Source organism: Bos mutus, chromosome 28 (assembly GCF_027580195.1).
Source record: "Bos mutus isolate GX-2022 chromosome 28, NWIPB_WYAK_1.1, whole genome shotgun sequence".
Taxonomy (NCBI): domain Eukaryota; kingdom Metazoa; phylum Chordata; class Mammalia; order Artiodactyla; family Bovidae; genus Bos; species Bos mutus.
The window spans coordinates 32931286-32958907 of NC_091644.1; the positions used below are offsets into that span (position 1 = coordinate 32931286).

The window sequence follows — 27622 nt, forward strand, 5'->3', positions numbered from 1 at the left end:
ATAAGGAATGAATAGTGGATATGAAGAGAGGGCTTTTGTTCAATGCTTGCAGAACAGAATAGATTCTGTCCTAACTTTCATGCCAAGCAAAACTACATGCAAGGATGTTTTAAGCCAAACTACAGAACTTCACCTGTACAAACAGAAGACCTATTTATAGACTCTCCAGGCTCTCCCAATATTTCACTTACTAGGACTAAGTAGAGTTGACTAATCTGGTAAAAAGTTTCTGAATACTAGAGATCAAGAGTGGATTTTCCTTCTTCCCTGTCCTCTTAATTATATTTATTTCTTCAAATCTATTAAAATGTTTCTCCTTGTTGCTTAGTAGTATTTTATTAGAAAATCATCATCTGAATGAACCATTTTTCATTTAATTCACTTTTCCAGCCCAATGACCTCTGCCTGCAGTTGAAACGTGGGGCATGATGTGCATGTAATTCTGATAACTATTTGCTGTATTAATCATAAAGAGTTTATTAAACATTCAACAACATTTATTGAATGTCTACTGTCTGACAGATACTGTGCTAGCCACAGGATGAATAAGACCCGCTTTCTATCATCAAGGAAATCACAGAATCTAGGATAAAAATAGTTTGGGATTTGGAATGTAAATTACAGAATTAATAAGTATTTTGGATTTCAAGAAAGAACAAAAATAAACCTTTATAATCTGGGGATAATATTTTAGGATAAGGTTATTTGGGTAAGCGAAGTGTTATTAATACTTCTCTGCAACTGAGGGTATGGCCTGCTTTTCCCTTTACTTTTCATGCAGAATTTCTCATGCAACTCCGATGAGAGCCACTTTGGATTTGGGTGATTATTTGGGGGATATTCCAAGCCAGGATAAGAGTGGTAGACTCTATTGAGTCTTCCTGATTCTATCAGGGCAACTACAGTCATCAAATTATACAACTGTTTGGGGGTCCACTTCCATATGTTCAAGTGCACTGTCCATCTCTGTGTGATGCAGTACATGTAATGTGTGTCCAATTAACCATAAGACTAACACTTGCCTACTTTGAAATGCAGTGGCGAAATATTATGCATTTACAAACACGTTGAATATAGTTATTTTATGAACTTGTTTTTCTTTATCTATTTTTATAATCTCAACATGAGCCTCATTTCTCAGATAGAAAAAGGAAATGTAATTCCCGGTTCTAAAGAGCTCTCAGCTACTATGCTGAAACCAGTCTCTTGGGTCTGGAATACAAGGCATGAATCCTGGTAGAGACTGAGTTCCTACAATATAGAGTCATAAAAACACAAGGAAAGTCAGCCTAACCTAGGACTGTAAAGGGAAACAGAAAATACTCTTTTAGAGGAGGTGGTATTAATACAAGTAGAGATGTCAGATTGAAGAAACAATCACTGTTTTGGGTGTTTTGTTCTACAGTTTCAGTCCATTTTGAGAAATGCCACCAACAAAACAAAACAAACACCAGCTACCCAGCAACTCTGCTTTTAAGGTTGTCAGGCCTTAGGTGAGCATCCTGGACTAAGGTATTTGCAACAAAATTCTAGGTTTATCCACAAATTGGAGAGTTCCTTAGAGTTTGCTGTATTGAAATATAAGGAAATAACTCTAATGGATATATAAAATCAGAATGCTTCAAGTGTTCATCAGACAAATAATTTACATTCATCATGGTAGTTATTTACCTAATGCCCTGCCTCAATTTGACATGTTTGATACAAGAAGGCAAATTAAGATGCTTTTATGTTGCTAATGAGTAGGAGCAGATGGAGATGACCCAGTGAGTTTAAGGGTAAGTGACAAGCATGGCAGAGGACACGTAATTACTTGTTGACAGAACTGGGCTAAGAGTTCAGGGTTCCTCATGCTAAGTTCAGAGCTTCTTTGAGGACCTTCACTTGTCCTCTGAAGCTGCTGTGATGAACTGTCCAGTTTATTAACTATATGTCCCCGTCTGGGAATCCTCTCTACTCGGATAAGTCTTGGGGCACCCAGAATGATCCCCAGGTTCTGCCTCTGCTCACATCGTCTCCAGCAGGCTTCTCCACTGTGCCTGAGCCTTGGTGTCCTTTCCCTTCCTAAGATAGATCCGAGGCAGCTAACTCTGCACCAGAGCTGTGCACCCCCTTCTCACAAGTGATGCACAAAGGGCTCTCACCCCATCCCAGAGCAAGGAACTTGCCTATCTGTACACAGAGGGGGTTGACAGAGAAAGCTGCCATGCCTTCTAGATCTTTAGCTCCTGCAAATTCTAAAGCTTATGCTTTGTTATCTTTTTTTTTTTTTTCTACCAGAATCTAGAACTATTATATGTGAAAAAGTGAATAGAAATGGAACTTATTTGGAGATTCAAGGCTAGATTTGAAGTCAAAGATGATTCAGGATAATACAGAGCACTAGAGAAAGGCCACAGGTAGGTGATGGATAAAAGACAGCAGTGAAAGTGAAAAGTGAAAGTGTTAGTCACTCAGTTGTATCTGACTCTTTGTGACCCCATAAACTGTAGCCTACTAGACTCCCCTGTCCATGGAATTTTCCAGACAAGAATACTGGAGTGGGTTGCTATTCCCTTCTCCAGGGGATCTGCCTGACCCAGGGATTGAACACAGTACTCCTGCATTGTAGGCAGATTCTTTACCATCTGAGCCACCAGGGAAAAGGGCAGAATCAGGGGGAATGCAGGATCATAGAGCTCACTTCTCTCATCTAACTGGTAGACCCTGGAGAATAGAGAATGGAAGAGCATGTGTGCGTATGTTGGGGGTGGGGGTAGATTCCTCACATGTAGTTTATTTAGGATTTATTCTTTTACTCTCTCAGTTTTACATAATCATGAAAACTCTGCAAACCTCATTCTTATGGAATGAAGCAATTTGATTCCCATTTTGGGGATGATCATATGTAAATGTTGAATACCTTTGCTGGTGACAGTCCTTTGAGAAATGCATGGTCCAGTTCTAAACATTTCACTACATCTTTGATTATACTTCTAAATTCTTTGTGTTCAAAATAATTTTTCTTATTTTCCTTTTCTGATAATGATCTAAGAGTTGGACATACATTTCCGTAAACCGAGTCAGTGGGACATACATTTCTAAAAACAGAGTCAGTCAGTATGTAAAAGCAGTTTTCACCCACAGGAGATTTAAAAATAATTCTATAATTAAACCAGTAACACAAAAAAGAGAGCTGATGTCTTAGATGTCTTTCATTTCTTCCATTATCAGTATCATAAAGGGACAAGATTCAGGAGATAATCATGTTTGAGTAGACCTGTTATTAAACTTCACAGTTCCACTACAGCTTAGGGATTCTCCGTGTGTTAATTTTAATTATATCTTTTAAAAATACAGGTATTGGCCTTTCAAGAGGGAGGCAAGATAGGAGTTTCAAAGAGAATGGGAATTACTGATGTACAAGGAGACTTGAATCAGCATTCACAAATTTATTAGTGCCAGGCCAACGTGAGTAATAAAATATAGATGCACTTGTTCACTAGACATTTCACAGGTTGATAACATAACATTCTGTAGTCTGCTACACACGTTAGAAAATAGTCTCTGTTTTTTCTTACTCTTTGGTCAAACGTGGGCCAAAAAACCCCACTCTTTCAATTACGCAGATTTGCTTTTTTCCCCTTGTCATGTGATTTCAAACACACTGGTGGAGGGTTGCTTTGATCAGTTCCCATCAGGTTTAACTAGAACAGTATTAGACCGTTACAATAAAGTTGCGGTTGACTTTTTACTACCTAGACAGAGTTAGGTACCTCCTGACACCAACAGGATGACTTTTTCCTCTTCTTAGCAACAAGAAAGCACAATATACCCTACTCATTGCTCAAGTGGACCTTAACAATCACTTTCAAGGGACACACCATTACTGAAGACTGAAGAGTAATATTCATCAACATTAAATAGACACTTGGTGAAATATGCATAAATATGTCTTCTTATAAACATAACACGAAATTAAATAGTTCAGGAACACAGACACCACTGAGTACAGTCCCACTGTTGTCAAAATCTGCTGTAAACACCAGCTCACACTGAAAACAGAAGCAGCTTCTAACCTGGCTCCGGGTTCACGACACAGAGACCCTGTACAGACAGAAGATTTCTCCTCAGCCCCCCGCCTCCCACCCCTCCCACTCCCCACGCAGCCCCCACAAAAGGAGAAAAGGAACCTCAACAACTATAGCAGCAACACAGATGACAGCCACAGCAGCGCCCCTCCCCTCCCCCAAAAAGAACAGTTAGCATTTGGGTCAATTCAGAAGAGAACACAAAAATCACTTTTTAGAAATGTACTAAAGAAATCAATTTGCAGCAATACATTTCAGAGTGTAATACTTTCTTCAGAGGATTTGGGACTTGCCAACCCCCACCTATTCTGGGTGAAGGTCACACAATGAACACCAGAAAGCATTGGTCACAGCAAAGTGACAAGAGGTTTAAGCCCTTTCGCATTTAAAGATGCTGAGTAGCAAAAAATCGAATCCTGTGTTCCTCTCTGGCCCTCACGAGGTCTCTTCTGCTTTGCCCCAGATAATGTTGTGCATGAAATTCAAATGTGGCACTATTATTAAATTTCAAGCAGGTAAGATAGCAAAGGTTTTGGTTGGAAACATTCAGATTTGGACCATTAAATTCAAAGCCACGGATGTGACTCATTCTTTGGGCACAGAGGGGGCCCCCATTTGATTTAGCTTTGTTGAGGGTGTCAACAAAGGTGAAAACTTACTCAGAATCTGGTCAGACCATGGTGCTCATCTGACTCGCTAGGCTGACTGTGCTACACAGATCAGCCCAGAGAGCCTGGCTGCTGTCTGCTGCCTGTTCTCCAGGAAAACAGCCCTGGTTTCCAAAACACTACTGGGTTTATTTCACTTTGACGTTGTGTTAGGATCCTAGAGAAACTTTAGTCACCAAAGTACTGAAAGCATCTATTGCCGGAGTAATTTGCCAGTTCATTAATTCCCATTATATTATATACACTACGTGTGTGTGCGTGGAATTCACACACATACACACACACACACACACATATATATATATACACATATATACTTATATATCTTTTATTTGTACGAAACTTGAACTGCACAAAACAGTACTTTGCAAGAATCAAGTCCACAAAGAGAGCTTAATGACACACCGATGAGAAGACAGGGAGCTCTACTGGGACGAGGAGGTGCTGTTTTGCAACGTACGAAAGATTTTCAGGACCATGGCTTCACTAGCCTGACATGTTCCATGTGGGATCCGATGGACACTTTGGGGATCCTTGGAGAACATGTGACAACTGGGCCAGTTAGTTACGCTCACCGGGATTCCAGAGCTAACGGGAATTAAAAGACCCAGGCAGACCAATCTGGGTGTGTAATTGCTATGAAAAAATTATTTCCTTCTCTTTAAGAAAAAAACAAAGTCTATTTCAGAATAAATTCCTTCATATTCAGTAATAAGCTTACTTATTTTTGGCTGAACAGGTATTTGACTTTTGATATTAAAATGGGTTTATTTAATGGACCGGGAAACAGGCAGCTTCTTTCACGTCTGGGTGATAAAAACATGTTTATCAGTGCCAGAGACGACCCCCACCCTCGCCTTACTCCCTCCTAAGGTTTGTGGGTTGATGTGTGCGTATGGTGACGGCTATTGAACGCACCCCATTCTATAAGGCCTGCTCAGGCACCCGCTTGTGGAAAATGACCGACTGTCTCTGCTGGTACTGCTGCTTGCGTCTCTTCCTCTTGTCACACTGACACAACAGCAGCATCTTGAAAGTGTTTCTGAATGTTTTGTTGCACAGGGCATAGCACACGGGGTTCACGGTGCTGTTGATGTAGCACAGCCAGTAGCCCAGATTCCAATAGGTTTTGGGGATGCAGCTGTCACAAAAGGTGTTCACCAGAACCATGATATTGTAGGGGGTCCAGGTGATGATGAAGGCAAGCAGGATGGCGCTGAGGGTCTGGGCCGCTTTCTTCTCCTTGATGAGGGACATCCGTTTCCGCTTAGTGATCTGGCTTCTGGTCTTCAGAGCAAACCTCTTGGCCAGTGTAGCTTCCTTAAAGGATAGAGGTAGAGTGGCCGTGGTCTTCCCCACCGAGGAGTTGACATCAGAGGCCTTGGCTGTGTCCACGGCAGACTCTAACTGGATGGGAAGCTTGGAGAAGCTTTTCTGAAAGCTGCCTCCATCGTCCATGCTCTGCTGGGTCTGAAGTTTGCTGGGTTTCCTCTCCAAGCCCACTGAACCCAGCTCCTCCTCCGGCACCTGCAGGTTGTCTGATGAAGGTAGTTTGGTGGAGTTGAGGATGGTGCTGTGACCTGGGAGCTTGAGCACGATGGAGTAGATGGCTCTGGTCTCTGAGCCAATGTCCTCCTCGTCGGAGGAGGCGGAGTTCTCCAGGGAGGCAGCGGCATCATTGTTATTCCAGCTGTCACTGCTGCTGTGGTCTTGGTCCATCTGCTCGGCGCTTGGCTTCCAACTCTTGGTCGTGAACCAGAAATGGCAGCGTCCGTACTTCCTCCTGGCTGAGCGTCTCATGCTCTGCTGCTGGAGCTCATAGCTGCTGCAGCTTCGAGAACTGCCCGTGGGGTGGACAAAGTTCTCCGCTTCGGCCTCTGTTCCAGAGGCTTGCAGCCCAGCAAGTTCTTTGGTACGTTTTTCAGTTTCCTTATAGATCCTCCAGTATAAAATAGTCATGATGGTGACAGGCATATAAAAGGCAGCAATGGCCGTTCCGAAGGTTATGGTGGGCTCGCTGAGGAACTGGATGAAGCACTCCCCTGGAGGCACAGTTCTCTTCCCAACAAAGTATTGCCAGAACAAGATGGCAGGAGCCCAAAGGATGAAGGAGATGACCCAAGCCAAACCTATCATCACACCAGCTCGCTTTGTTGTTCGTTTGGCTCGGTACGTGAGCGGCCTCGTGATGGAAAAGTATCTGTCGAAGCTGATGACCAGAAGGTTCATGACGGAGGCATTGCTAGCCACGTAGTCAATGGATAGCCAGAGGTCACAGGCCAGGTTCCCCAACGCCCATCGGTTCATGATGATGTAGGTAGTAAACAGATTCATCGAAATGACCCCAATAATCAGGTCAGCACAGGCCAGACTTAAGAGGAAGTAGTTGTTGACTGTCTTCAGCTGCTTGTTGACCTTGAATGCCACTATCACCAGGATGTTGCCAATGATGGTCACCAAGGCCAGGACGCCTGTTAAGAATGCAATGAAGACCACCTGCCAGATGGTATGACCTCCTAGAGGGTCACTGGTGGTGCCATTTGGAGAGGAGAGATTCCCAGCTGCCCGAGAAATGTTGTAGCTGCCAAAATGAGTAACCGTTCCTGGGGGCAGCCCTGTATCCGAAGGGCCGTGAATCCAGGAAGAGCTGATGTTCGGAAACAAGGGTGAGGTTGTATTGTTATTGTGCAAGGTCATGGTGACTCTCTGACATAGTCTGGGGAGAAAAGAGAAAAGATGGAGTCAGGACCGTTACTGCCCTCACTGGATTTGCTTTCTGCATTGCACCCTCTAAAAGACACGGAAGACCTATCACTGGATGATATGCGTGCCCCCAAGGACTGTAGCCCGCCAGGCTCCTCTGTCCATGAGATTCTCCAGGCAAGAATACTGGAGTGGGTTGCCATTTCCTTCTCTAGGGGATCTTCTCGACCCAGGGATGAAACCTGGGTCTCCTACACTGCAGGTGGAGTCTATATTCTGAGCCACCAGGGGAACCCTATTAATATGAACCTGAGACGGACCTGCACATCAGGTTCATTCTCTCATTTTAAAGATCATGAGTTGTCAAGTTTATTTCGATAAAAGTAAATAAATTAAATCAAGGTGAGGAGCACAGGGCAGGCACAGATCGATTTGTTCGAGGTAGCACAATTAGCTGGTTGCATGCACTGAGCTTTGTGTTTTTTTTCTCCACATTTTCCACATTTCTACAGACCACAAATACTTCCACACAATGGCGCTATCAAAAAACCTTTCCTTCCTTCTCATGTTTTGAAAAGTAGGGGAAATATTATAGATGCAATTATGATATTCAGCACTGCTTTATTCTCATGCTACATGAGCAGTTGATCTTACTCATTTGCATTTTATCCACCTGGGCATTTACCTATCCCAGGCTTTAGACACTGCACCTCTAAGGGAATTCCAGCCATGTAAGCCTCAGTGGAATAAGCAACAACAGCAAGGGGGGAAGTAAGCATATAATCACATCACTTTATAGTTTCTCTTCGACACACAGTAAGAAAAAGGAATGTACTGGTTCTTTGTAACAGTTGGGAACAGTATACAAGGCAGCTATCTTTTGCTTGATAATATGCAGAACCCTGACGAGACTGTTCTGAACTGAACAGTCTGAACCGAACCAGTTCTGAATATTTCTAGTAGTTAGATACGTTATCTCTAGTTATGAAAAAGCATTTAGTACCATATGCAATAAATAGTTGCAAAACTAAAATTAGTTCTTTGAAAAACAATTTTTTTTTTTATTTGGCAGCACTGGGTCTTAGTTTCAGCAAATGTGATCTTTTTCAGCTGTGGCATGCAGAATCTTTTTTAAAGTTGTGACTTGTGGGATCTAGTTCCCTGATCAGGGATCCAACCTGGAGCCCTGGCATTGCAAGCAGAGTCTTATCCACTGGACCACACAGGAAGTCCCAGTTCTTTTTTATTTTTTAATTTTATATTATAGTTGATTTACAATGTTGTGTTACTTTCTGGTGTATAGCAAAGTGATTCAGTTATGCATACACATATATTCATTCTTTTTCAGATTCTTTTCACATAGAGGTTATTATAGAATATGACTAGAGTTCCTTGTTTGATATACAGTAGGTCCTTGTTGATTGTTTATTTTATATATAGTAGTACATATATTGGAGAAGGCGATGGCAACCCACTCCAATACTCTTGCCTGGAAAATCCCATGGATGGAGGAGCCTGTGGGCTGCAGTCCATGGGATCGTGAAGAGTCGGAAATGACTGAGCAGCTTCACTTTCACTTTTCACTTTCATGCATTGGAGAAGGAAATGGCAACCCACTCCAGTGTTCTTGCCTGGAGAATCCCAAGGACGGGGGAACCTGGTGGGCTGCCGTCTATGGGGTCGCACAGAGTCGGACACGACTGAAGCGACTTAGCAGCAGCAGCAGCAGTACATATATGTTAATCTCAAACTCCTAATTTATCCCTCCCCCACCCACATTTCCACTTTGGAAACCATAAATTTGTTTTCAAAATCTGTAAGTCTGTTTCTGTTTTGTAAATACATTTATTTGTATCACTTTTTTTTTTTTTTTTTTTTTGCAATTGGTTCTGTCAATCAGTTGTTACCAAAATAAATAAATGACCAAGAATGGTTATAACGAATACATCTCTAGTAAGACCCTCTGTACTGTCAGGGAGAGCCTTAGGTTGAGACCTGCTTCAACCTCTTAGAACCCCCAGGCTTGTACTTTCACATCACAGCTGACTCTGGGATTCTCATACCACCAATCTTTGTGGACTTTATTCAGTGAATCATTCCTCAGTGAGTGTCATACCACAAATACAACATATGAGAATCACAACAAGAATCTATTGAGACCGTGGTCTACTATGTTGCGGCTCTTGGTTAAAAGTGTTCACTGTAAATGTTTACAGTACAAATATGTTGACACGTGCACATGGTAAGAGTCCAAATTAAGCCTTTAGATACTGCAGGTAGGGGCAGCTCTCAAAGGAGTGCAGTGAGGTTCATAGCATGCCTTATGGAAACAGCTTAAGGAGTAGCAGGAAGATTCTGGAGTCCCAAAGGCATAGATTCAAAGCTTAGTTCAAAAACTTCCTGAGGGTGAAATCTTGGGTATTATTTAACCTCTTTGAGTCCCAGTTTCCTCACTGAGAAATAAGAATGAAACATTTTGTATAATGGAATAAATTCAACCTAGAATCCAATGGTAACTGGTCAGGAAAGTTTCTCTCTCATCAAAGTTCACTTAAAAGTCTACATTCAGAAAACTAAGATCATGGCATCCAGTCCCATCACTTCATGGCAAATAGATGGGGAAACAGTGGAAACAGTGATAGACTTCATTTTTCTGGGCTCCAAAATCACTGCAGATGGTGACTGCAGCCATGAAATTAAAAGATGCTTGCTCTGTTATGACCAACCTAGACAGCTTATTAAAAAGCAGAGACATTACTTTGGCAATAAAGGTCTGTCTAGTCAAAGCTATGGTTTTTCCAGTAGTGATTGTATGGATGTGAGAGTTGGACTATAAAGAAAGCTGAACGCCAAAGAATTGATGCTTTTGAACTATGGTGTTGGAGAAGACTCTTGAGAGTCCCTTGGACTGGAAGGAGATCAAACCAGTCCATCCTAAAGGAAATCAGTCTTGAATATTCATCGGAAGGACTGATGCTAAAGCTGAAACTCCAATACTTTGGCCACCTAATGCGAAGAACTGACTCATTGGAAAAGACACTGATGCTGGGAAAGGTTAAAGGCAAGAGGAGAAGGGGACAACAGAGGATGAGATGGTTGGATGGCATCACTGACTCAATGGACATGAGTTTGAGTAAACTCTGAGAGTTGGTGATGGGCAGGGAGGCCTGGTGTGCTGCAGTCCATGGGGTCACAAAGAGTTGAACACAACTGAGCGACTGAACTGAACTGAACTGAAAGTACTTAGACCAGAGCTTGCTTATAATACATGCTGCATTAGTGCAGTATCTGCCATTTTATTTTCATTTTATTCTTTACTGAACAGTGAATTTACTTTGCTTTGGTGGTCAAAGAGCTCAACTTGATGCAATAATAAATGATAGAAGGAAATACTTATTATATAATACTTCCTACATGGTACACATTTTGCAAATTGTCATAAGCACTATCTTATTTAATTTTTAAAATAATATCATTTTTAACAGGAATTTGAGACCCAGATGGTTAAGTAATTTGTCTAAGAATCAAGCTAACGAGTAAAGGTAAAGGGACAGAGATTCATCCCCAGGTAATCCAAGCCTATTGCCTCTTTGTTTAACTGTGGTATTCCTCTGCCTCACCATCAGGTCATCCACACAACTGTGCTGGGCTTAGGTACTCAGTCGTGTCTGACTCTTTGTGACCCCATGGGCTGTAGCCCCCCAGGCTCCTAACTTGTCCCTCCTAACTGGGTACAATTCATTATATACCTCTTTAAAGTCTAATTGAAGAATATTTAAAGTGACTATATGTGGTATATATGTATCATGTATACACATATGTGATTGGACATATGTAAGCACACACATCTTTGCATTCATAAATACATTTAGATACATTCACTTCAGCACCATTTGCAATAGTAGAATATTGTAACTAGTCTAAATATAATGTATTATTATATTACAGAGAAAGTGAAAGTGAAGTTGCTCAGTCATGTCTGACTCTTTGCTACCCCATGAACTGTAGTCTACCAGGGCATTCTATCCTTGGGATTTTCCAGGCAAGAATACTGGAGTGGGTTGCCTAGTTTAAAAACTGTATAATCCATCACTATTTTCCCATAGATGAAATCTACATTGCACTAATTTCCAATGACAGGTAATTGCTGCTTTTTTTTTTTTTTTTTTCTTTATTTCCTTTTACTTTTCTGGGTTTTATTAGGTGCTGTCAGCTCATCTATATCTCCCAGCTCCCTCTCAAAGGGATGTCCGTATTTAGGAAGGGCTACATGTTGTTTGGGGTACTCAACAGCATTTACGATTTCTTCCAAGGTACATAGGGATTCCCTGGTAGCTCAGCTGGTAAAGAATCTGCCTGCAATGCGGGAGACCTGGGTTCGATCCCTGGGTTGGGAAGATCCCCTGGAGAAGGGAACAGCTACCCACTCCAGTATTCTGGCCTGGAGAATTCCATGGACTGTATAGTCCATGGGGTCACAAAGAGTCAGACACGACTGAGCGACTTCTGCTTTCACTTTCCAAGGTACATATATGGAAAGTCAATATGCTCTCCCTTCTCCATGCAGATCCCAGTTTGGCATAGTTCTAAAGGTGTTTGCCTTGGTACCTCCTCCACCGCACCTACAGCTACATATATGAGATCAGCCTTGTCTTTAGTGAGACACCTTTGCTCAATGACCTGCCTCGGAAATTAATGACCACTCTTCTATTAGGGGGCTGAGGATGCCTCTCCAAAGTGCTCCACTATGTTTGTTCAGATAAGGATTATTTTCATTCTATCACTCTTACACATTTCTCTTTTTCAGACACCATACCTTGCTCATTTTTTATATACAGACAACCCCCAGATATTTGACTTTATAATGGTATAAAAGTGATATGCATTCCAGCAGAAATCATACTTTGAATTTTGATGTCTTCTCCAGGTAAGTGATATGAGTTATGGGATTTTCTCATGATGCTAGGCAGTGGTGGAGAGCCACAGGTCTGTCAGCCGCATGATCAAGAGGGTAAACAACAGACACACTAACAACCATTCTGTACCCAGGCAACCATTCTGCTTTTCACTTTCAGTACAGTATTCAGCAAGTAATATGAACCATTCAACTTCATTATAAAATAAACTTTGCATGAGATGCTTTTGTCCAACTATAGGCTCATGTGAGTGAGTGTCCTAAGTAGGTTAGGCTGCTGCTGCTGCTGCTAAGTCGCTTTAGTCATGTCTGACTCTGTGCGACCCAATGGATGGCAGCCCACCAGGCTCCCTCATCCCTGGGATTCTCCAGGCAAGAACACTGGAGTGGGTTGCCATTTCCTTCTCCAATGCATGAAAGTGAAAAGTGAAAGTGAAGTCGCTCAGTTGTGTCCGACTCTTTGCGACCCCATGGATTGCAGCCTACCAGGCTCCTCTGTCCATGGGATTCTCCAGGCAAGAGTACTGGAGTGGGGTGCCATTGCCTTCTCTGAGGTTAGGCTAAGGTATATGTTAGGTAGGTTATGTGTATTACATGCATTTTCAACTTACCAACATTTTCAACTTACAATGGGTTCATCAGGAGTATCCCTATCATAAGTTGACGAAGATCTGTGCTCTCTGAACAGCTTTTATATTCCCACCACCTTTCACTCCACAGCTTCCTGGACACAGCAGCTAAGCCCCCTTGTCAGGGCTTCCCTGGTGGCTCAGTGGTTAAGAATCCGCCTGCCAATGCAGGAGATACGGCTTCGATCCCTGGTCTGGGAAGATCCCACATGCACAGAGCAACTAAGCCTGGGCACCACAATTACTGAGCCTGTTCTCTAGAGCCCGGGAGCTGCGACTACTGAGGCCACATGCTACAGCTACTGAAGCCCTCACTCCACAGCGAGAAACCGCTGCAATGAGAAGCCTGTGTGCCACAATGAAGAGTTTCAGCCCCTGCTAGCCACAACTAGAGAAAAGCCAGTGCAGCAACAGAGACCCCACTCAGCCAAAAATACGTGAGTAAATAAATAAATCAGTTGTGTTCAGCTGATTTTACATTCCTTGCTTCATCTTACTCCCACCTCACTCCAGTCACTGATGTGCTCTGAATCTCATGTAACTTTCTTCAGCACCTTTTAAAGTGCCTTAAATACTAAGTTTCCACTCCCATGTCATATGGAATTGATCACATCCTGCAGAACTATTTTCATCACTTATGCCATGCTGATATTATTATAAATAAATACCGTGGCTAATAATCCCAGTGCTTTATATAAAAAGATAATATATCAGTCTTCTTTCTTTTTCTTTTTTTGCTTTTTATCAAGACCATGCAATGGATGTCTATTATTTGTCTTTCCTTCAGTCCTTCTTTAGGAAGTGGCCTGTCATCTACAGAACATATTTCTGGATGGGCATCAATCACATGGTTCTGATTCCATAACCTTAGTTATGGGCCTAAAGAACATGCAAACAGGAGCAGTAAGAATAAATTTGGGGAGTTGATAGGGATGCTGGCAAAAAGAGGGTAATTCTCTGTTCCTTGGGATTCCTGGGTGCTGCTGACTATTTATACCCACATGGCAAATTGGTGAAGCACCTAAGCACAGAGGAAAGATATGTGGGAAGGAGAGAGACGGGAAGGAACATGAGGGAGCAGAGATGGTCTGATCATGATGACCTTCCAAACCTGGAGCAAGCCATTCCTGAAGTCAACCCCACCACTTTGAATTTGGCAGTGATATAAGCTAACCACTTCCTTTGCTGTCTGGTCTGCCTGAGAAAGGCTATTGTTAGCTGCCCCTGAAAGGGTCCTTATTAACATAACAGCCATGTGCAGCATCAACACTTTTCACTGGACCACCACTAGCTTTAGGTCATTAAGATCAGCGCTACTGAATTCAATAAGTCAAGACTCTGCCTTCCATGGACTCACACCTGAGATGAGAACAAGGACATGGATAAAATCATTTTCAAAAGCTCATAATTTTTAGGCAATGTCAAATTGCTCCCTGGAAGTAACACATTATGTTTACATTCAATATCAACTCATTTTACTCATCTGATATAATGGTAAAGAATATAAGCAGGAATTTTGGAAATCAGCCAGAGACCAATTCTCTCTTTCATTTCATTTCTGTGAATTGTCAGGAGCACCACAAGCTATATACTATTCCAGTCCAATTATGCTTTGTTGGAATACGGAATATAAAGAAACAAGAATTGAGGAAAGACACCTACAGTTTGGACCAGCTATCTATAATGTGTTCGTTAAATACCTGCCTTCGTGCCTACATTAGGGGCTTTTTGACTCATCATTAGAAAGCCTGTGAATCATGAACTGTTAAGTGATCTTTGATCTGAATTCTTTGGCATACTTACCAGTGGTAATTGTTCTTTTTATAATTCAACATTAATTCAATATCTAATATCACTTAAAATTTCAGATACCGTGTGTACTAGAACTATGCCTGAAAAAACAACGTGCATACCTTAATTGAAAAATAATGCTATTGGAAAAATGACTCAGATAGACTTACTGATGCATGGTTGCTACAAACTTTCAATTTATAAAAAAATGAAGTATCTATGAAGAGGAGTAAAGCTAAGTGCAATAAAACAAGATACACACCTCTTCCGGCCTAAATGGAGACTAATGTAGCCAGAAAAGCTCAGAAAGCTCAGAAATAAATCCATGTATATATGGTCATTTGATCTTTAAATACTCTTAGTAAAGACAGAGCTTTAGAGATAAGGTCTACTGAGCTGCAGACACATCGATCTTTGAGCATTAAGGGACGGTATAGTGGCCTAAACATTAGGCAAATGAGAAAGATCTTCTCCCAACCTTCACTCAGGTCCCTGTACCTGAGACATTTTCCATGATCTCTCTGGATTCCGTGTCACCGTTCCAGATTCACCCACTAAAAGGGATCCTTCTGCTCTGGGAGGATGTCTTACTGGTGTACGGTTTGACATCAGAAAAACCTGATCAAAAGTTCATAAGGAGTATAATAAAAATATTAATAAAAGTCCTTATTTGATATGACAGTCACTTCCCTTTCTTCCTGTATAGCTATCATTTTATAAGTAACATGTGACTTTCTAAGAATCAGGGTTCTAGGTGAGACTCAAATGAAACAATGATAAACCTGGACTTAACGTCTTCGGTTTAAGGTGCTTTTTCTGAGAAGAGATGATCACTTCTATGCTCCACACTCTCTTCCTCATCCTGACTCAACAGCTTATATGCTGTATAGGTAGCAAATTTTGATCAAGAGAGTTCAGAGCTGATTCTCACTGAAGTGACTTATGTCAGAGAGGAGGCGAGCTAAGGGGAAACTTTGCTTTTGAATGCTCAAGAATAAACAGATGTTGGGACCAGAGATGCCTGTAAGCCTGCTGCTTGAATACTTTATAAGTGGTCCCAGGCAGGAATTCTAGGAGCGCAGCCTGCGTAAGGGCAAAGAGGCTCATCCAGTAGGAGCGGAAGTGGGCAGGGGGCAGGCTCTAGGTCCCCTCTGGGATCTATAGCAGGTTCCTGCCCTGTTCAGGTGGGAGCTGGTAACTGGGGTCCTGGGACATTTAGAGCTTTGCTATTGAAGTGGTCCAGGGCCCAGACCCCAGGCAAAGGAGTGCAAAACAACATAATCTGCCTGTGGGTGAGATCAGCACCATCGAGAGCCCTCCTGGATTCTGGGTGGAGGACAGTTCTTTCATGTGGGTTAGTTACAACTGTATATACAGGATGGTTCTTGATTTCATCTCTGAGTGTATATTTTCCTAGATTGTTTTCACTACATTCTATCTAGGAGCACAGGCATAATGGATTCACTTAGTTTTTTAAAAAGTTAGGAGTTATAATATTCAGTGGGCCAGCATGAGAATAAACAAGAAAATAAATAGAATTGAATAGGATATACCAGAGCATGAACCACATAATGACCTAAGTATTGTTTCACAGAAGTTCTGTTTAGCATGTGCCCACACACACACACACACACAAACATGTATTCAATACACAGTCATGATGTGAAATGTGTTATATTTGAAAACCACTGCAGTGGATAATTTGACATCTTTTATTTAAATTTAAAATAAGACTGAAAGAGAAAACATCAAAGAACAATTTGAGAGTACTAAGTTTAGGGGAAAGTGAAGAACAATTGTAAGAAATTTCCTCCCTTCCCCCTAGTTGTGGAATAAAAAATATTCGGGGTTAAACATCTGTAAAATATACAGATGACTTTTAAAAATTAAAACAAAAACACATGTTTAAATATCTGATATGAAAACACATGTGAAAGTTCTTAGAGAATCCTAAAAGGCCAATATAAATCTGAAGACTTTTTAAATAATGGATTCCAAGGAGACAAACTTTATTTTCTCCAACCATTCTGGCAGCTCATTCTGAAAAAAAGACTGAGGCTTCTCAATTTTTAAACCTCCTGAACTCAGAAAAAAACGTGTAACTTAATTTTTAATATAAGTCTGAATGAGTTGGACTATTATTATTGTTTTAATCATGAACGGAGGAAACCAAAAATATCTTTGCAATTCACAAACATGCTTTTCTTTAAGACCAAATATTTAGTGCTTCTTCCATACTTGGAATCCAGTACACATCATGTTGCAGGGATTGTTTTGAGTGTCTCTTGGACTGCTTTCTTTGCTAAGAGTGTGTCTCTGTTTTCTGTCACCATTACCATAGTATTCAACAACTGAAATGACTTTTCCCAAAGCGAACTTGGTCGCACACAGGAAATGCCATCGCTGACCACTAGGTGGCAGAGCTGACTCGGAGAACAACCACTCCTGCAGGCGCCAAAGCGCCGCCTGTTTCCCCAGGCCGGTGACAGGGAAACTTCAGCTTAGTTCAGTCACGCAGTCCGTGGAGGATATCAAACAGGATCAACACACGCTCGGCAATCAAACATGTCTTTAAAGGGCATCCAACCTTTTCAGACGCGCACAGTCAGAATCAAACTCTGTGAACTTAGCTCGTGTGATTCATTTCAAGCCGCAGGGAGGACAGATGAGCCCTAATATGGTGCAGTCGCTCCTGGTGCAAACAGAACATCTCAGAAGCCAAAACTGGAACAGAATTTCATTTTAAAAGGACAAAGCTTGTTTTCAAAAAGTGGATACATCGTGCTGCTTCCCTTGGTTGCCGCCTTTCATAGGTTTTATTCAATTCGACAACAAAAATGAAGGATGCTTGGAAAAGTTCTTGCATCAGCACTGCCTAGGCATAGCAATTGCTACTAAAATAACATGATTTTACCTCAAAAACAAAAGCTTAAGCGGGACTAGTGGTCGTCTGCCTCAGTACGCCCAAGCCTAAAATCTCTGTTGTTAGAACTTCTAGAGATATGACAAAAAATGAGAAAACATAGGTGAAGACGTTCTTTCTAAATATCTGTAAGCCCACTTTGCCCACTGGAGTCCACACACTCCTCATGTGGTCCTTTTCTGAGGGAAAAACAGGGACAGTGTACAGCTGCTGGATTTGTTTCCACTGCAAACGTTTATGACTGCAGATACGTTCAGTAGGGTTTCAACATTCTGCATATTCATTGCTACTTATTTCAAAGACTGTGCTTCTATAATGCTATTAGAGCTAATATAATTGTAGAATTAATTCTGATTGGAAATCTTTTAGTGAAAACAGTCATTGGGGCTAAATATTTCTGACATTTTGGTTTACATTTGGAAAGGACACTTGGGAAGAAAGTGCTTTGGGCTTGATTTTGATGTCTAATGATTACTTTTTGGGCTTCTCTGGTGGTTCAGTTGGTAGAGAATCCACCTGCAATGTGGGAGACCTGGGTTCAGTCCCTGGGTTGGGAAGATCTCCTGGAGAAGGGAATGGCAACCCACTCCAGTATTCTTGCCTGGAGAATTCCATGGACAGAGGAGCCTGGCGGGCTACAGTCCATAGGGTTGCAGAGAGTTGGACACGACTGGACAGCTAAGCACACAGTCCATGATTAAACTGGAGGAGTTATGATTTTTTTTCAAGGTCCACATTTATCAGAGTTATTTACTTTTTCATCTGAACACAGACTATATATCTGATTTCCTTTTAAACGGAAGCCTGTATGCACCACCACCCCCTCATTCATCCATGTACAGAAGACTGTTTGCAAAAACGCAGAAGTAGAGGACATGGAGAAAACAGTGTAACGAGTCCTGCAACAGTGCCTTAGGGTCAGAAACAGACTGATTCTGCCACGCAGGCAAGCTGCCTGAGCACTCTGATCCTGCTTTCTCATCTATAAAATGGGGATTATCATTCTTGAGGATTGGATAGGATAGTAGAAAGCACTCAGAATAGGCAGATGGGTCCATGAAAGTTTCTCAAAAAATGGTTAAGATGAATAATTTTCTATGACTGTTTGATTTTATAGATTGGCTTTTTTCAAGGCTCACAAGAGCTGGCATTTGTTGAGCATAAAACATTTGTTGGTTGATTTCTCAAACCAGGGTGACTCTGCCCTATTTGGCAACATCTGGGGGCATTTTTTATCACAGTTTGGGGAGAACATGTTACCAGCACAAGGTGCGTAGAGGCCAGGAGATGCTGATAAACATCCTACGATGCACTGGACAAGTCCCTACAATACAGAATCATCCAGCCCAAGAGGTCAGTAGTGCAGAAGTTGAGAAACTCTAGCATAAAGAGACAACAGAGATGTAGAAAATGTTGCAACATTCCCTTTGCCAGGAAAATCTGTAAAACGTCCTGGCACTCACACACCTGGCAAACTCTAAGTCTCTTCCGGAATCAGCTCACATTTACTTTCTCTGGAAATCACACTCTCCACCTCTCCCCACCAGGATGAATCTCATATTCATTTATGCAGCTTTTCCACTCTTATTTCAGATAGTCAGTGTGTCCGAGGGCTTACTGCAGGCCTCGCACTGGGGACAGAGTTCTTGTTGTCCAGGAACCACTAGGAGACACCATCAACTAAACAAAATCACTGCCACGCAGAGAGAAAGGCGAGGCTACTTTGTGAGTGTGAGGAATATGAACTCCAGGCTGCCACGCACTAAAAACAGAACACAGCCTTCTGAAGACATGGCACAGCCTATGCCAAGTCCACCGCTCAGTGGTCCTGCATGCCCTGCACATCCTGCCATCCCAGCACACAGCGATTCGACTTGTCTCCTTCGCTACACTGGAGGTTCCATCTTCTGCTACTTGACTTTTTACTCGGACATGCAGCATAATTTCTTTCCCAGAGTAGACCCAGAACTACTGCCTCCACCCAGCGTCATCACTGAGGTTGACAACATCATTGGACAGGCGAACTAAGAACAAGAACAGAAGGGCTCAGGGGATGCGCTTGGAGAATGTGAAGGTGGTTGGAAGGAAGAGATAGACATTGTATTTTCAACAGGCTCAGGGCTCCAGATGTAGAGAGTGCTGAGAAACTACTCTGGGATTCTCAAAGTGACCTTAGATATGGAGGCATCTGGCTGGGACTGACCCCAGAAAAGAGGATTTGGTGGAATCCATCTTTGTGAACTGGGAGAAGGTGAGGCTGGGAGAGAGGACCCTCCCCTGGACCACCAGGCTACTGTCCAGAGCCACGTCAGCCTCTTCTACCTCAGAGAAAGAGAGACGGGTTCCCAAGTAACCACATCCTCTCTTTCAAGGTTCATCTGGCAGTCAGCACAGTACAAACGCAGAGTTCTCTGGAAAAACAGCATCACATAATACACAATTATTGTAATCCCTCTTTGCTGCTCCAGCATGTACTCTGGACCTCACACCCTTCACACCTGTCACATACCCTGACGGCATTAGGACTCCTGCAAGGTGATAGCCTGGGTTTGAGTCCTTGCTCACTCTTTACCAGTTGTTGTGCCTCTGGTGAGTGATAAAAGCTCTGAGATCCTCAGTCTCCACATAAGAACATTAAGAATAACAATAATAGTAAATTGCAACCCACTTTAGTATTCTTGCCTGGGAAATCCCATGGACAGAGGAGCCTGGTGGGAGTTAGTCCATGGGGTCGCAAAGAATTGGGCATGGCTGAGCAATGACTTTCAGGTAATAATAGTAACTCTGCATGGCTGTGGAGCAGATTAAGTGAGAGAACAGGTGAAGCATCTGATACAACTGCCATCACTCAACAGATGTTTTGTAAGTGGGAGACCCTGCCTCTCCCACCTCATCCTCACACTCAGAACTGGGGTCCCTGGAATGTGCCAGCAAGGTGGCCTCGATGAGGTGACCACTTGGACTGGCAGCCACATGTGCCATTCCTTGTTTTTAAATATTTGAAATATTACTCTGTGTATATATGTATTTTCATTTGACTATTAGGTTATAAATCTTCAGGGACAGTACCAAAGGTTTATTTTGCTTTCCTCTTTTCTTTCCTCCTTTCTTTTTTTCAAGTTTCCAAGTCTTTCTTAGAACTTCTAGTTGTGATTAAAATAAAATGGTTTCTCAATAGATAACATGTTTAGTGGATGGATATTTGATATGCATGGCTTTATTAATAAAATTTAATATAAAACAAATCTTATTAATATAAATATTTATATTTATTTATAAATGCTAACTTTTTCTTATAAAAGCAAATCAGGCAAGAAAAAGACATAGTGATCATGATTTCTCTCAACAACTTGAAAGCAAAAAGCCCTGAAGATCACAACAAATTCTACTGAAGAAGATGCATTGGAGGATGGGGACAAGGAGACAGAATACAAAGTGGATAAACTCTACCACTCATCAGAGTAAAAACCTAGCAAGATGGCTTTAGATACTCAGCGAAGAATGTTATGCATGGTTAAGAGATTTAAAAGCATTGTGGGAAACTAAGATAGCATTTTAGATCAACAATACTTCCCTTGTAGCTTAGTTGGTAAAGAACCTGCCTGCAATGCAGGAGACCCAGATTTGATTTCTGGGTTGGGAAGATTCCCTGGAGTAGGAAATGGCAACCCACTCCAGTATCCTTGCCTGGAGAATCCCATGAACAGAGGAGCCTGGCAGGCTACAGTCCATGGGGTCGCAAGAGTCAGACGCGACTTAGCAACTAAACCACCACCCTACTTCAATTTTAAAAAAGCATTGGGGGAAGAATAGGAAACTAGGGAAATGAAAGCAAGACATCACAATTTTAATTTCTTTTGTCCTTCCAGGGACGTGCTTTCTAAGTTCTTTTTTATGACTTTGAGGAGAAGCATCATGATGATCTCAGGATGCTGCAGGTTTTGCTCTTGCTGTTTGCTTTTTGCTATTGTGATAATATCTGTCCTTCAGGGAGCCAGGTGCTTTTCTAAGTGATGTGCATGTGCTAACTCATTGAATCCTCGGCATAATCACGTGAAAATGAAAGTGTTAGTCATCAATCATGTCCGACGCTTTGCAACCCCATAGACTTTAGCCTGCCAGCTCCTCTGTCCATGGAATTCTCCAGGCAAGAATACTGGAGTCAGTAGCCATTCCCTTCTCCAGGGGATCTTCCTGACCCACGGATCGAACAGAGTCTCCTGCACTGCGGGGAAATTCTTTACCATCTGAGCCACCAGGGAAGCCCCATAATCATGTGAGGTGGAGACTACTGGGCTTTCCACTTGAAGCTGAAGAAACTGATACAACAAGTGGTTGAAAAACCTGCCCCGGGTTCACACAGCTACTATGATGCAGGTGTGCTGGCTTCTACCCCTAACCTGTACTCTAGTAGTGGACTCCTCATGAACAAGCAATATTTCCACATAATACCTAAGTGTATAAAGCAGAAATTCAGTCCTCTTGCCCTTGCCTCTTTCATTCTCATGCCCTTGAGGTAACCAGTGGTAACAGTTTACTTAGTAAGTAAATATTTGTTAGATAAATGGATATGTCCTTCCCAAATGTGCTCTTTTACAAAATTACACATGTGTATTTTTAAGCACTCACTATGCACCAGGCACTGATCTCTCTGTTTACACACATTAAAACTTTATCTGCACAACAAGCCTGTGAGTTAAGTGTCTTTTACTTAATGTCCCAATGAGACAACGGAGGCACAGAAAGGTTAAGCGACTGAATCAGGTCACACAGCTCCTCAGCAGCAGAGTTAAAGATGTGAAGCAAGGCAATCTGACCCCAAATTTTACTCCCAAACAATGTATATTATGTTCCCTAGCTTGCAACAAACTGAAAAACCTAATGAGGGACTGTTGCAGATTCATCTATTGGCACATCACGCTTTTTGGCTCAAATAGAATTTTCAGGGCAGGAAAGTGCATGAGATGCTGTGTCTGCTGAAGATTCTTTTAAGTGAAATAGTGTAGAGTCTTAGTGAAGCCAATACAAATCCCTAAGATACTCTAAAAAATAAAATAGTAAGTATCTGACTCATTTCCCCCTGACAAGCTCTACTGTAATTTTATAAGGCCTTAAAAGGGCAAGCCTCAGTTTACCAGTGTTTAAAGGACCTATCCATTCACTATGTAGCCCCCATAACAAAATTGTGTATAAAATCAAACAAATGAATAAATATGAAAGTACTCTGATAAAGTACATGATGGATTCGGAGCTTAAAACATTCTTAAAACACTAAACTCCAAGGGCATGTTCAGTTTCTGATTAAAATATAAAATGGAAATGAAATTATTGAAATATGATATATAAATATGAAAAAGAGACTATTTTGTTGAAAGTACTAGCTATTTCTTAAAATAAAACAATAAGAACAGAAACTGTGAGAATTGAAATAAAATAATAATAAAATGTATACTTTGGCACAGCCTGTATAATTAAATATTGGAAAACAATGATCTCTTGTTTTGAATTTCCTGAACCCAAATAGAAACTAAAGCTCACATCACTATTAATTCTGGCTCCACGGGATGAAAAACAAAGAGGCCAAGGAAGAAAGTTGAGCTAGTCCAGCAAAATGGTGTGAATCTGCGAATCCTTACTCTAAAATGCAAGAGGAACATGAATTAAAAATTAAACCCTAAAGTGTGAAATCAGTAAAATGAAAAGATTTATTCAAGCGGAAAAGAAGAAATTATACTGGAGATTATGAATAAAAACAAACAAAAAATAACTTCAGGTTGAATATTGTGGTTTTGTGCCTGGAATTTCTTTCAGAAGGAATTTGCTCTTCCTCTGAGTGATACACTGGCTGCCCGGGTCTGGCCTGAGGATCTTGACATGAGAATACCTTGCCCTGATGAGTTCAAAAGTATCATGTCTCACCACCTGCCTCTAAGCTCCCAGAGGTTAAGAAATGGGGCTCATATGCATATACAATCCAGCCAATGGATTATTTGGAGCCAGATACACCTGAAGGCAAGCTGTCCATGCACACCTAAGCTACCTGGGCAGGTGACTTCACCCTTTGAGGTGAGGCTTGTGTTTCTCTTTCCTGGGATAATATAAGAAAAGTCTTGGCTTCCCAGGTGGCACTGATGGTAGAGAACCCGCCTGCCAATGCAGGAGTCTTAAGAGATGTGGGTTTGATCCTTGGGTTGGGAAGATCCCTTAAGAAGGAAATGGCAACCTGCTTTAGTACTCTTGCCTGGAAAATTCCATAGACAGAGGAACCTGGTGGGCTACAGTCCATGGGGTTGCAAAGAGTCAGGCATGACTGAGCTCTCTCTCTCTCTCTCACACACACACACACACATATAATTCAGTAGTTCAGATATGAAGTGTCCAACTGTAGTAAATATTATTATAAGCTCTATCTTACTGTTGATAACATGTATCAAACGGCTCATAGAATTAATATGTAACAATTGGGTGACCATAATTCACCAAAGGAATTCTTTTAGCAATTGCTAACCCCAGATTCAAATGATTTTAAGGTCTTCAAGATCTAAGTGACCTAGCATGGAGTACCACATTCATATTGGGGATTGCACTGCATATTGCAAAGAGCTACGCATACTGCTGAACTGATATATTTCAGGGTCTACAACATGGCCAGTGATGAAACCAATTCTATAATAACCAATGATACCTATCATCCATTGAGTGATTACTATGTGCCATTCCACATTTGGCATATATGTCTCCATAAATACCATATATAATGTGTCACTCCGTATAATGTTGGCTGTCCACTTGTTAAAGAATGTTGCCTATGGCCTGAAATATACATGACAACCTATTCTCAAGGCTTTGATCTTTAAAGGTTTAACATTTTTACACTCATATAGAGATAAAAAGTTGCAGAACAGAAGATAATAATTGTCTTGTTGGAGGTTTATAGGAACACTGTTGCTGGACCTATAAGGACAGCTGCACGAACCACATCTCATCCCCTTCTAGTATAAAAGAAGCCTGAGTTTTAACTTGGGGAAGATGGTTCTTTGGGACACTAGTCTACCATCTTCTCAGCCTGCTGGCTTTCCAAATAAAGTTGCGGTTCCTTGCCCCAACAACTCATCTCTCAGTTTACTGCCCTGCATGCAGGGTCCAGTATAGGCCTGGACTCAGTAACAATGCTAAGATGACCTGAGACCTCTGGGTCAGTGTCACATGCCAGGGGAAGCAACACTGAGATCATTGCATTCTTCCCCTGATTCTGGCACATTGGGAAACCTGGCTGTAGGAAGTTATTGATAAAAATTAATTGGGGAAGCTGATTAATATACTGGTTGGCTTCTTTGTGAGGGCATTGACATGTCTCAGCTTTATCCAGTTCATTTTTCATTGCCATTCTTAATGATATACAAGTGTTGGTATCACAATGCAGCTGCCTCCAGAGAAATACATCACAATGACCATCAATACAACAACAGCCACAACAAGAAACCCTTCAACTCTATGTGTTGGTCACTCAGTTGTGTCTGACTCTTCGTGATCCCACACCAGGCTCCTCTGCCCATGGGATTTCCCAGGCAACAATACTGGAATGGATTGCCATTCCTTTCTTCAGGGATATTCCTGACCCAGGGATCAAACCCAGGTCTCCTGCATTGCAGGAGGATTCTTTACTGTCTGAGCCACCATGGGAGTCTTTTCATCTCTAAAAGCAGATTATATAAGAACACGCTTTTTATAAAACTCATATTTCAATATATCCCAACTAGAATGCAGACTTTGTAGAGACTGGAGCTTCTCTAAATGTATTATTCTCCTTTAATAAAAAGAACACAAAATGACGAATATAAAATGCCCTCACTTCCACTCCTTTCTCCCGCAGGGGTCCTGTGCAAGTGGACGAACTTAAAAGTTTTTGCCTTATTAGACTCACAGTAAATTTTCTCCTGATTCCAATAAAAATTGAGATGATCTAGTTATGATTATGATATTGAGTGTTTACAAATCTCTGCACATAACTAAGTACTCAATATGTGTATTCTCATATTTAGAGGTAATGAAAGTCTCTCCAAAAACATCTCAACAAACACATACGAGTGGCTAGAAATCCTGATGTTGTGAGGAAGGGAAATTCAGCTTGCCCAGGTATAATGTATTTCAAGGAATTCGACGTCTGACAGTGTAATCAGTTTTTTAGATTGTTTGAGAACCCATGAGTTCCCACTGTATACCATCAAATGATCCCATCAGAAAAGAGGAGAATAAGGAAAAAAGGAAAGAGTGAATTCCCTCTGATGGTAAGCTGGTATCAATGCACAGCCAGAAGGGACCCATCCCACAACGCTGTGAGGCACATAAGCAAGTCCTTTAAGGAGGAAAAAGCGGCAAATCAAGACATGCAAACATCACATTTGGGGGATTTAGTATCTCTGAGAATAATAAAGAATAACAAGTAGGAGGTCATTTTGATACGACAATATGCCAAAGCAACATTTATGGGACAGTTTTCTCCCTGTATTTGGTACAACATCATGCACAGATGCCCAGTAAGGCTTATTGGAGCCCAGCTGGACTACAACAGCATACCTGTGACAAATGAATGGTGCTATCTCCAGCTGCAGGCAGGTGTCTACTGTATTTCCTGAAGGAATGTGAGGTTCAGCAAACTTAAAATTCTTAATTACAGATCTGGAAGTGAATGCTAATGTGGTTTTCACATGATACGAGATCTGCAACTATTGTAAGCAGACCTATGGAAATTGAAGGAACTGCCCACAATTTTGCAATTTATTTAAAGAACACCGCTGACCAGATGTTAGGCTATCCATGGCCACTGAAGAAGACATACAGAAGGATTAAGTGAAAACTGATTCCAGGAAATATTTAAATAAGATATGATAATAAGATAGACGAGCTGGTCCTGAGAAAATGTTTCCATGGGAACGTCTATTTTCTCCTCCCTGTGATATTTTAAATTAGAATACATATCCATCAGGGTTGGAAACTCTCAGTGCACATACCCGAAAGTAGTATCATTGGTCTTTAGCACATCTCCCCACTCTGCTGGCCATCCATGGCTCAAAATCAGTTTTGGGCTGCCTTCAATCTCAATCCAAGACTTTCTTCTCTCACCAAAGTTTGGATATGAGAGAAGATTCAATTCAAGGCTTAGACTTTGTTTTAGCAAGCATCAGGAACCATTCTTACCTTCCTTGCTGACTTAAAAATATCACCATCCCATGACTTACTCTGGCTTGACATAACAAAGCGTACTTAAGGAGAAATTATGGGAGCAGACTGTATGGTACCAAATTTCTTAACAGAACTCTGTGGATCACTTAGAAATGGTTACAAGATCATATAGAAACTGTTTCAGGAGCTTTTAAATTAGTCTTCCCCTCAATAATATAGTGGGGAACCAGAGAGAGGTTAGTTTCTATTTGACATGAACGGAGAAGGAGCAAGATGTAGGACCGACTTCAACCTAGTGAACTTGTATCAGTTATTTAGCTTAGTCACCTTCCACTCTATCAGAAGGGCCTGCTAGGGAGCTAAAGGTTCCCTATGGGACCTTTAGGACTTCCCTGGTGGCTCAGAGGGTAAAGTGTCTGCCTGCAATGTGGGAAACCCAGGTTCAATCCCTGGGTTGGGAAGATCCCCTGGAGAAGGAAATGGCAACCCACTCCAGTAGTCTTGCTTGGAAAATCCCATGGATGGAGGAGCCTGGTAGGCTACAGTCCAAGGGGTCGCAAAGAGTCAGACACGACTGAGCGACTTCACTTTCACTTTCATGGGACCTTTAAGGGAAAAACCACAGCGGTGTCACATTTACAGAGGATTAATGGCTTAGTCACCATATGGATGAAGGAGGCACCGAGCAGGTGTGCCGTCGGCTGGATTAAAGTACAATCAAGTACCCATTTTAGGAACTC

At 41.7% G+C, this 27622-nt stretch overlaps 1 protein-coding gene across 2 annotated transcripts in view; it reads right to left on the reverse strand.

The window, feature by feature from the left end:
• Positions 1-5052: 5052 nt before the first annotated feature.
• CHRM3 (cholinergic receptor muscarinic 3) overlaps positions 5053-27622 on the reverse strand; it is a 554785-nt gene continuing 532215 nt past the window's right edge. For both annotated transcript variants that reach the window (XM_070364602.1, XM_070364603.1), the window contains one exon: positions 5053-7454. In XM_070364602.1, the coding sequence (XP_070220703.1) occupies positions 5663-7454 (1792 nt within the window). In that variant the 3' untranslated portion in view covers positions 5053-5662. The remainder of the gene's footprint in view (positions 7455-27622) is intronic.